Below are 12,021 nucleotides of genomic sequence, written 5' to 3'. Positions count from 1 at the left end.
AGGCTCTAGATGAAAGTTCTGGTGAGGGAGAGATGTTTTGGTGAGAAAGTAGTTGGTATGGGAGTTTGATTGGTGTGGTGTTTGGTTGGTTGTGGTGTGGTTCCTAGTGTGGTTCGTTTTTTTGCAGTTATAACTGTGTTTCACCCCCATACCATCCAATTTCATAACATTTGCGGTCATATGATCTGGTAACCAATCAACTATTCACGAACAACTGTTCACGAACACTTACTGGGCCGCGCTCAGCCTGTCATTCCGCCTAATCTCTATTTATATGTTTATAAACATGATAGCCTGAGGTCCCCAGGTAAACGAACGCCTGTTCGCGAACAGGGGTCGTAGCCCAACAGGGGTCGGGCTTGATACATGTTACGTATCACAAATATCAGAGATATTATGGATACACCAGGAAGGAGCACCGCTGCCTTCGGCGGCGCGCGCTTCGCGCGCGAAAAGTGGCATGCAACGTATGTCAAGGTCGGGCTACTGCCAAGTATCCATATAATTAAGAAGTGAACTATGAGACGCAAAATTCAAATGCTGCGCTTTTATGCTTTTTTGACGAAATATTTTGCAGTATTTTGTTAAATGTAGCTTTATCGCTCGGAAAATTTTTTTTTTTTTATCAATAAACTTTCAAATTGTTACACAAATACATCATTTTATTTCAAAGAAAATATCGCCGAATGACCTTACATGCCTTGACAAGTGACCGAGTGTAAACAAAATAAGGGACACCGAAACACCAGTTGACCAGTAAACTGATCATAGCAATTACATCGGGCCCTAAATGCACCTATAAGTGAAGCGATGCTGCAACCAAGGCATGCTAGGTTTATTCCATTGAACTAATAAGGTTACAGCCTAAAATATAAATATAATAAATAACAATGTACCATAAATCATAATTATAAACACACACACTTTATTTAACATATTTTATTAATTATACTTTTTATCAATTTATATTTAGACAATATAGTTACATTAAGGTAAATTGTTTAACTGTCAGAGGATGTTATATGGTCGTTTAGAACTGTCCAGAGGTACTTAATTAAATGGGTTTTAAACACGGATGGCCTTGAGATTTCCCTTAATTCATAAGGGAGTTTATTCCAAAGAATGTGTGCTCTGTAAAAGTAAGACTTAGAAATGCCTGAACATCTGGTCTGGCTTGACGTAAGGTTTTGTGGAACTTGAGGAGAAATGTCACTAATCATACTGAGATCGTCTAGATGTGATCGCCTTAACCTACTTCCCATGAAACGTCGTAAGTAAGGTGGAAATGTCACAACTGACATGTCATAAAAAATATTATGAAAATATAATATATCCTTGTAATCAAACCTCACCGAGAGTGGAAGGATATTTAGTTCCTTACACGCCATGAAATACCTAAATACGCAATCAGACTGAAATTTAAGAATCTGTTAGTTTATTAGTCTATAAGAATCTGTTAGTTTATTAGTCTATAAGGATGGCTGCAAAAATATTTAACGGGTGATACTCGTAAAATATCTGACATAACTCGGCAGCTTTTTCAATTCACATGAGTCTACGCGTACTTTGTAGGTTTACAACCTACCAGGACGCGCGCCGAGTAGGACTCGTCGACGGTCCAATATATGAAACAGATATTTTACGAGTATCACCCGTTAACTTAACGGGTGATACCCGTAAAATATTTGTTCCGTGTATCCTGTATCCAGGACCGTCGGTCCGTCGACGAGTCCAACTCGGCGCGTGTTGTAGGTTTACAACCTACCAGGACGCGCGCCGAGTTGGACTCGTCGACGGTCCTGTCGACGGTCCTGTTGCCTGTCGACGGTCCTGTCGACGGTCCTGTCGACGGTCCTGTTCCAATATATGGAACAGATATTTTACGAGTATCACCCGTTATATTAAGGCGCGTGTCCTGGTAGGTTATAAACATACAACCTTAATTGACGATGTCAATTCATGGCAGCTCGGCGCGGCACAGTAACGCATCGCGCTACAACATACAACCGTTAACGCGTACTACTATACTGCGTGACGCACAGGTCCGTATTGCCTGATTTAAATTACGGAAAAGCTTGTAGCGCGATGCACTACTGGGTCGCGCGCGCATCAAATAATGCTTCTCGAAACCACCGTATGCAGATCGGCGAGATGCGAAGGATTGACATCGTGAATCAACGGAAAAGCCAGCAGTCAGCTATCGGAATATAGCGGTTACACAGCGGAAGCTAGCGGAAACTAGCGGACGCCTAAAGGAGACGCGCTAAAATGCAGCACTCATACCTAGCGGATGGCTAGCGGAAGCTAGCGGACGCCGCGCGCAAACTAGCGGATACTAGTGGTGTACATTTCAAACAAAAATGATACATTATTCACAAATTTTGAAATGAAAATGAATTTCAATTTTTTTAGTTTTACCAAATTCAATATTGTGACTTCAATTACTACCCCAGCTTTAAACATTAAAGCTAATTTATTTTTACAAGTTTTACAATGCTAATATATTAAGGTAAGCCGCGCAAGTTATAAGCAAAACAATTTTTGTTTCCGCTCTGAGAATTGATTGTAGGTTTACAACTTACCAGGACGCGCGCCGAGTTGGACTCGTCGACGGTCCTGTCACAGTGCTGGCAAGCACGAGCGGTGTCTTTATTGGGGGTATACTATGCACCCCCTTTACTATTGTACCCCTCTACTACTATAACCCCTTTACTATTATAACCCCTTTGGTACACGTCGGAAGCCTCTTTCGTGCACGCGAAGCGTGCACTCCGGCCGGAGGTGGCGGCCGAAGGCCGCCGCCTCCGGCAGGAGTTTTTCAGGCATTAAGACTCATCGGAAGTCGTTCAGCAGATTTATTTTTAGTTCAAAACATTCTAATTTGATGTCAAAGATGACAGGAATAAAAAATAGTTATGTTGAGATTTTCAAGAAATTTGCATAACATACTCGCCAGCACTGTTATACGAAATTCGGTAAAAAACCCAAAATCGCCATATTCAGGTGCCTTAAAAACCATGTTAAAATTGAGTTAGAAATCTGAAATTTTTCAGGGCGTCTAGACGTTGACCAAATCGACTGCAAACAAAGTTTCAGGTTTCAGGAGCATCGGGAAATGGGTTTTCTAGAACCCCTGTTTTACGACAGATTGTCGTGATATATACATATATACATATATACATACATATATATATATTCAGGGATAGACGCTTTGCCAGTGAATTATAGCCTGTATTTAAGTGTCCGTAGATTCTAAAGTATAAAAGATACAGCCATTTCGGACCACAGGTCTTGAAGATAATTGTTTAGACTTTAGTTTACATTGTGTTAAAAAGTAATTCAACGTCATCATCACCACTTGATGACGTCATCAAGTTAACCATTTTTAAAACTTGATTTTTCACAAAGTAATCATTTTTCAAATCGATTTTACGCCATTAAGGAGTAATTTTATTCAAAATTTGAGGAATTAATGAAGTTAGATAATTGTTTAAGCATTCTGAAAATCTACCGGAAACTTTTTCTAGCTTGCTCCTTCATAAAGATATTCGCTATTGAAGTTAGTGCTTTTTTAAAGAATAATTTTATAAAAACGCTAATTTTACGTTCTAGTATTCTCTGGTGTTACACCATCCCTTGGGTTGTGGAGCTCAATTTTGCTTTTTAAAGGTCTAAATTGTGTCATAGGCCGTTGTGATAACAGTTCTTCAGGAAATACTTTGAAACTTTTCATGCTTATCAAACTATATATAAAATACCGCTATGCAAAAATTTACGGCGATTTAGTATTGGATGCGCACGCAACGTCCGCTCAAAGTTTGCACGTGCGAAAGGTTCAAATTTTGCTCATTCGTGATTTTGAACAAATTCTGCTTTGCCACGACAGTTCAATGTCATTATAAATGAATTTAATGCCAACTTGACTGAGTATAAAGTGGCATATTCAGTCAGTGATCGACCGATATGCTTACCTAAACACAAGGGAATGTTTTTAAAGGAAAAATTTCGAAATTGTTGAAATCACCTCCTTATTAATATTAATGAAGTTATGAGTTTACATTTGTAAAGTACCCTGACATTATAATCAAAAAGAGATGATATTTGACCAAAACCCATAATCATGGGTAGAGTGGAGCGCTGCCAGTGTCTCTCTTTCCCAAACAAAAGGCAATGATATCAATTTGAATGACCGTTATCAAATGCAAAATGATACCGAGAATGAAATCGGTCGCTCGCTTTTCCCATTCATTTACAATTGAAATAGATTACATGTTTATTATAAATCGAAACTTATTACAATTCGTAAGCCATGAATGAGTGGGAAAAGCGAGCGACCGATTTCATTCTCGGTATCATTTTGCATTTGATAACGGTCATTCAAATTGATATCATTGCCTTTTGTTTGGGAAAGAGAGACACTGGCAGCGCTCCACTCTACCCATGATTATGGGTTTTGGTCAAATCCAATATATGGAACAGATATTTTACGAGTATCACCCGTTAAAAAATATTTGAACAAGTTACAAGTGTTACCATTCCTATGGCTATTTTAGTAAACAAATTTCTATCATCGCCAGCAGATTGGAGGAAACCCCCGGCCGAGAGTGTGAGACTCCAGGAGTGACTCCGTCCGCTAGAGCATGGGAGGCGACACAGCTAGCTACGCTACAGCAATGACACCAGGACATGCTATATACTGTGTACTGATCCGGGCGCTATGACGCCAGTGTCCACTGCTAGGAGACATAGGTTATTGTTTAAAACCGCATTTTTTACATTTGATTTACCGGTTTGTTAATCCGTCAAGAATCTCCACCGGTAACACTTCTTCATAATACATATTTCTCATTATATTGTATGTAGGTTGACATGCATATTATTCCAAAATCAGGATGGACACAGACATGGCATCCACATCCCACCCAACCATCGACCCCACCCCACCCCACCCCACCCCACCCCACCCCACCCCACCCCACCCCACCCCACCCCACCCCACCCCACCCCACCTCATTATAGCGTGCAAAACAAGCGCGTCGACGCGCTTGTTTCGCACGCTATAATGTATAACTGCAAGCGAGAGGGCTTTGGTTAGAGCAATGTTGGTTCAGCCGAATTAATTGTTGTATATTCTTGGAGGACTTCGCCGCTTCGACGCGCCGCGCAAACTAGCATTCTTGCTTCGCTTCGTCGATCGTTGCTCTGCTTCGCAGAGCAACGATCTCGATGGGTTGACACCGTCAATCAATATATATTCAAGCAGCTTATTTTTTAGTTTAGTTATATTAGTTGTCATCCGGCCACATACTGCATATATATATCAAGTATGCAACTTATAGTATACAATTACAGATACTGCGTGCAGTACCATTTATAAATGATTACTTATGTATAAATACATTAGTAATAATATATCCAATATCAAAATAATGTTATATGTTATTGTAATTTTGCATGGCTCGACTATGTCTATAATGTAACGCTTGATTAATGTATATCAGTATATATAATTTTAATAATTAATTGAATTTTCACATTTCAACAAAAAAAAGAAGGAATTAAATCATCTAAGTTTTTCATTACACATTACAAATTTTATCAAATGTCCAGAAAACGTGTACTTATTCGATTTAAAAAGCTATTTAGTCGAGGTGTCAATACGTCACTTTAATAATATTCACTAACATTGAACATATCAAAAGACGAAAATGCAAACCTATCTCTTAATCTTATTCATTTGAGTGCGCCAGTCACCTAATATAAAATATTCTAGCCATCATTAAAGATGTAAGTACGTGAATCAAAATATTCACAAACATAAAAACATAAATCTATCTCTGATTCATTTTCAATTTTGAGTGAGCCAGCCACCTAACGTAAAATTCGATCCATCGATATTTGATATTTGTACAGCTTAAAATCATTAATTCATTCGCAAAATGTATGAACTTAAAATATATAAATATGAAATACAAACATGATTCATGATTGGATGTGGTTGATGCGGAGATATAGTATATTGTATATGCGGAGATATAGTAAATATATATATAAGGCGCGCCTTTTAAAATATACCATGATAAATTACAACTAAACCATAAACGAGAGCTAGAGTCCTTGAGCATATTTGGCAAACTTTAAAGAGTTAGAGTCTTCCTCCTGTCGCTCCCCATACAGCCTTAAGAATGTTTGCAGACCTTCTTTAACGAACGCTCTGTGGGATTAAATAATGGTCGTTAATTCGTAATTAGGCTAACTTATTAAAATATACGATTATCATCATTGATTTTAATTCTATTATCGTGTTGAAATTAATGGATGTACTGAAATTACTGACTCGTACATGAGAAAAATAACAAGAAATGGAATAAAATACATTAACGAACCTTAAATGTTTGTCTATACTCTTCCTTAGAGGGTTGATATATTTATTCTTAGGGTTAAACTTTTTCCATATCCATCTTGTGAATGACAATGGATAGTGAATAACGTTAAGCGGAACCGGCAGGTATTTGCCCTCGTAGTCTTTCAACAAACTGTACCTGAAAGAGAATGCGTTTTATATGCAATAGTATACTTCATATTACCGATACCACTGACCAGTATTCACTATAAGTATAACAAAACCAATTAAAAAGCTAGCAAACAGGATGGTCGAGGAAACACGATCATTTCATTTCTTTGGCCTATAATCAGACTATAAATCTAAATTTGAGATCACAATGAGCCAGTTACCTTTGGAATTTCCAGATGGTTTTCTGGTTAGAACTAATCTTCTCGTAACTCTCCGTGAACATAGCAATAAGAATGTTAAGCAACATCAGATTACTAATAATCATGAACATGAAGAGTAGGAAGAGAGCGACATAGTAGTAGGCTCCGTTAACATCACTATCTAGGTACCAAGATTCAGTCACGTTCGGATTGTTGGTCAGATAGTAAGCTCCGGGACTCTCCAGGTTTTCAAGGAACAACTCTCCCAGGCTCTGTTGGGATGAGGGTCACGAATTAAAAATTAATAAGACGAGAATGTTTGGTATTTTTTATTCCTGAATGATTAACTAGGCTCAATTATTTCATTAATTAGCTCCAAAAGTCAACAACGATAAACTAGACTTGTTAGCTGTTTTTAACGTGTAAAAAGTGAATACATACCTGGAAGTAAGTGTAATAGACCATGCCGATAACGTTTCTCTTCATGCTAAAAGTTCCAACCTCTACAAGCAAGCCGATATACGCAGCTCCAAAACCAAGAAGAACCACAGTGAATATCATGAAGAAGTTCACGAACGTTGTGGCCATCTGAGAAAGAGTTGACGCAGTTTTAAATACACATAAGCGACAAAATAGGAGATTTACCTTCTCAACTGCATCGCTATGTACTCTAATGTTTTTCCGCAGACTTTGAATGGGCTAAAAATCTAAAAATTTGAAATGTTCTACAACAAAACATCTCTCCTCTGAACAGTCCAACATTCATAGATTATTACCAGAGGTAATAATTTATACAGATAAGAACTAACCTCGAAGAGCATGAGCACAATAGGACCGAGGGTAAGATCACTGGTTATGAACACGCTCCATCTCAAGGACATTGTGACCGTCACAATACTCAATAAAATCCTACCCGCATGAACTTTCACAGCGTCGGAATCTTTACACACAGCCTTCGCAGGATCCCGGCAGTAGAGAGCTCCTGAATAGGTTGAAATCAAATGATTGCTTTGTCATATTATGCCATATCGAAAACTTTGCTTTGTTGAATACGCATTCTTTTTAATTTTGGGCATCTATAATGTAGAGGGAATCAGCAATAAGACCTACCGTCTGCTTTGTACGAAAGAGAACAATTTCCTCCATCATCGGTGCAAATGTACGCCATACATAGAATCAAACCAACAAAGAATATGAGGTAGTTCACCATATCGAGCCTGTTCCAAACGTTCTTCCACCAATAAAATAGTTTCTCGGTAAATACCTGTATAATCTGAAAGAGAGGTAGTGTTAGTTCAGTGAATTACATTTCCTACAAGCAGAGAAACGGTAATAAAAAACGTACTAGACTTAATAGGACTTAATATAAAGGGTTTAAAATATATTATATCCAAAAGTAAACAACCAACCTCGTCAATGACCAACAGACAGAACCAAACGAAAACGAGGATGATGAAGGGCCAACTGACAGTGTCTACTTCAGGATTCAAGACAGGTTTCGTATCCAAGTACAGCACTCGGAGGTGAAGTATTAGAAACACCAAGGAGAAAACTGCACTCATCCAAAACTTTATCATGGGCGATTTTCCGACTATCTTGAACCGAACAAAAATTTTGTCCCACCACGCTCGTTCATGTCCATCTTGATGACGATTTGCAAACACATCGAATTCAATGAGACCAGGAATTAGGATAAGAGGTGGGAAAAGACATATGAGAAGAACTTTCCAGAAACCTTCGTCTTTCACAAATCCTACTCTCCATCTTCTCTCTGAGATATCCTGACAAGCTGGATGCGCGATAAATCGTTTTGACTCCGCCTCAAACGCAAGTTCCAGATAATCGTAGTTCTTGACTCGAGTCCACCGAGAACGCGCAGCTGCAAAAGTCATTTCAGGGTTCTCAGCATAGCATGCTTCCAAAGTACAAATAGCCAGACTCTCAAACGCTTCCTTCATCTCCGAGACCTTCTCATCCTCTTCCGTGTTAACCAACACATTGTTCCTCTTTTCCATCTGTGACAGTAGCTTCAGACACAATAAAGCACATCTGATAGGCTCCTCAGATCTTTTGCAGAACATCAGCGCCATCTCCCTCCTTAACATCATGACAGACCATAAAGTGAGCTCCATGAAGGGGTCCTCTTCGCAACCAACAGAAGAATTAAAGGAGTCTCCTGCTAATTCGTTTATCAGGTTATCAATGAGTCTGATAGCTTGAGGGTTCCACATGGCCCCAAAAGAGCGCTCATCTGTCTCCTCACAAACCCCCTCATCAATACTTTCAGTTTCGTCGTAACGATATATTCCAAGACTTGTAGCGCCCGGAATTATACTATCACTGACCCAGTATGTGATGAGTCGTACTAAGTGACCTCCCCCGTAGGAATAGAGAGCACTGTCGTACAGCACCGGCATGTTGAACTTCAGCTGCAGGAGCTGAGACTTTTGACAGGTGTTCAGGAAAAGTTTGACCATCTTTGGGCGGTTCATGATGATTGCTTTCATGATTAGGTTGGTTAAAGTCTTTGATCGCAGTCGTTCAGCTGAGTCGTTCAGCATGCTTTCAACAACTTCAACTGTTCCTAGTTCAAAAGCGTATTCTAATTTCTTTCCCACCCCGGAGTCATTTTCGACCATCGCATCAAGAAGCAATTGATCGAACTCGGTCTTTGATCTTTGATCGTAAATGAATATTTGTGACAGCCGCTGTACACACACTTCAGCGAAGTCATACATCATATCCCAAATTTGCTGTGACACTCCTTCCATGGAAAGATGTTTAGCCATCTTTCTGGTGATGTGGATACAGGCTCTTAGGTCGGCTTTAAACACCCCTCCACTTTCAATACACTTGCACGGTTCTTTGGCTCTCTTTGTCTTTTCTTGTAGCTTGTCAGAAGATTCCAATTTCTTGTTGACCTATAAGATTATTTAAAACTATTTAACTGTTCGATGATATCGATAACAGATAGTAGATAACAGATAACAGATGGTAGATGTTTGACAACTGCTTCTATTTTGAGCATGGAACCGATAGTTATGAAGGCACTATTAATTAACCACATTAACTTCTTGAATAATCTTACCCAGATGCAGTGCTCCTTCAACTTTTGAATAAAGCTTGCTAATCCAGCACTTTTAGCCAGTACTATCACGGTATCGTCATCACATAGCCTCTGAGTTACCACAAACACAGACTTTAGTCCTCCTCTGTTCAGGACACTAATCACCGGAACATCCGCACTTTTCTTCATATGATTCTGAAAATTCAGATTTTAATAGCAATAAAGATTTTCACAGCTAAAACGTAAGTACGAATGGATGTATAAGTCCTAACACATAACATTAAACTTCACGCTTAGCTTTAGATAACTAAATTTATAGAATTGATAGAGCTACTGATTACTAAATGGTCAATGGCATGAGTTAACGGACCTCAAACTTTATTCTTAAATCTGTGGCAGCTTTGATGCAGCTAGAGACATCGTCTCGTCCATTGTCCACCATCAAGAAAGTGGTATGGTTTTGTTCCAAATGTCTAACATCAGTTTCCCCTACATTTGTGGGGTATGGGATGGTATTTCCGAGTTCGTTGGTCTGATCAGTCAATCTCTTTCGGGCCTGTGCAAGTTCTTTGTCACGATAGAAGTGGATATCAATAGCAAATCCTAGTTAAAATCACGAGATATTTCGTTCAAGTAATCTCAATAACATTGTAAGAAGTCTGGTAATGGTTATCTTAATTCAGTAACCCAATCTAAACTTACTCTATCGTTTAAAGAGGACCAGGCTACAATCCCGACGGTGTAGAGCGACAAACCGTAAGTCCTGATTCCATTACCCACGAGTTTCCCGCAGCCTCCGTTTACTCCAGGTGTAAACATCCAGGCATCACAGGCAGCAGCAGCTTTAGGCAGACACCTCTCTATCTCATCCTCCAGTTTATCTGACATCTCCAGCTCAGATGTGCTGCCTGGAATTGTAAATTAGCACTGTTTTGTAATGGTGTTTATTATTAAGTAAGTAAAGTAAACAGTTTTTTGGTTCAAGACATTTAAACAAGAGCCAATTTACTCGTATGTTCAGAAGATAAATATAATTATAAGAAAATATTAATCTGCATTCAGAAGATAAATATAAAGAATTTGCATTCGTACTTAAGTGAGAAGCCAGAATAACGAACAAACCTAAAACAGAGACGATAACACCAGGTTTCTTCATCTTGTAAACATTCATCAACAACTCCTCTATTCTCTTCATACTCGTGTCTTCACATAACCTCACAAAGTTAGCTTGGCACCCAGCCAGGGCCACCTTACCCCAAGTATTTGTCTTTACATCTTTGGTATGTCTCGAACTTGTCCACTCTTTAGACTCTGAAAATGCCTGGTGTTTCTCATCTTCCTTTGGTTTCCCACAAAAGCACAGTTGATCGCCCGATGGCCCAGCGAGACCCTTCCTATCAGCAACGTACGTGTTACAAACTTTGATTTTTATCTTGCCAATCATCTCTGGGACTCCCTCGTAATCTTCAGTTATCTGAATCCTTAGCGCTTTCTTCATAGAGTCCACCTCAGACTGAGTGATAAAGTGAATGTCTTTGACTCGCTTGACGTACAGATCAGTTTTCTCTATCCTTTCCTCGCGATTGCTCTCACACAAGTAGCTAGACTCGATAGTTCCGTACCGATTCAGATCAGTCAGGTTAAAGTGTTTAACTTTCCTTTTTCTCCCTCCAAGACTCCCAAGTGTTGTTTTACTCCCAACTGATAACTCATCCAACTCTCGGGTCCTGGTGGGAATGTCCATGCGATCCATTGGATATTCTCGTCAGGAACGTTTATCCTTACTTGTCGGTCCCTTGGTTTAGTCTCACCATTCTCTAACTCTCTCACCGGCGGCTCAGTTGAAACCGGTTCTTCAACAGGAGGAACAATATTTCCTAGTTCTTCATCATGTTGCGTGGTGTTACCTCCTTCTTCATCTGGCGGGACAATCCCAGTCTCCTCATCACGGGGTGAAGGTGACTCGTCAACAGGTGACATTTAACACCCAGATATCACACACTTCACACAACGTAACAAATAAACTATAACTAAGTACCGACGTAGTTTCTAGAAGAGATGGAGTGTGCACGTAGAATAACAGTGGACATTATAGTATTACCGCAAACTCATGCAGCTAAGTAACGGAGCAACGTTGACCGGAAGTCGTTGTTGTTTTACAGATAACGTTGGCTTGGGGTGCAGGACCACGTCGTGATCTGCTCAAGTTGTTACACGCCAATGACAAAACTAAACACCTG

General features: G+C 39.4%; 2 protein-coding genes across 4 annotated transcripts in view; both read right to left on the bottom strand.

Moving 5' to 3' along the window:
• Positions 1 to 12,021, bottom strand: part of LOC134811166 (mitochondrial-processing peptidase subunit beta-like) — a 96,946-nt gene that overhangs the window by 13,296 nt on the left and 71,629 nt on the right. The window lies entirely within an intron of this gene.
• LOC134826650 (transient receptor potential cation channel subfamily M member-like 2) lies at positions 5,561 to 11,813 on the bottom strand. Its single transcript, XM_063839110.1, has 11 exons — positions 10,904 to 11,813; positions 10,484 to 10,689; positions 10,152 to 10,337; positions 9,803 to 9,976; positions 8,124 to 9,635; positions 7,825 to 7,987; positions 7,524 to 7,696; positions 7,156 to 7,302; positions 6,736 to 6,986; positions 6,387 to 6,542; positions 5,561 to 6,214 (listed from the first exon to the last, which is right to left on the bottom strand). Exons 1-11 carry the CDS (start codon positions 11,532 to 11,534, stop codon positions 6,109 to 6,111), a joined length of 3,705 nt encoding a protein of 1,234 aa, XP_063695180.1. The 5' UTR covers positions 11,535 to 11,813; the 3' UTR covers positions 5,561 to 6,108.

The sequence above is a fragment of the Bolinopsis microptera genome, chromosome 2 (genome assembly GCF_026151205.1).
Source record: "Bolinopsis microptera isolate Bmic1 chromosome 2, MBARI_Bmic_1.0, whole genome shotgun sequence".
In the NCBI taxonomy this organism is placed as follows: domain Eukaryota; kingdom Metazoa; phylum Ctenophora; class Tentaculata; order Lobata; family Bolinopsidae; genus Bolinopsis; species Bolinopsis microptera.
This window is presented reverse-complemented; position numbering and strand designations above follow the sequence as displayed.

What these genes read in the sequence shown, in the direction of transcription:
- LOC134826650 (XM_063839110.1), bottom strand. Translation starts at nt 11,534, where the DNA reads ATGGATCGCATGGACATTCCCACCAGGACCCGAGAGTTGGATGAGTTA. An exon ending in GGTCCTCTTTAAACGATAGA is followed by an intron (nt 10,338 to 10,483) that starts GTAAGTTTAGAT and finishes GAACTTGCACAG; the next exon opens with GCCCGAAAGAGATTGACTGA. An exon ending in TGAAGGAGCACTGCATCTGG is followed by an intron (nt 9,636 to 9,802) that starts GTAAGATTATTC and finishes ATAATCTTATAG; the next exon opens with GTCAACAAGAAATTGGAATC.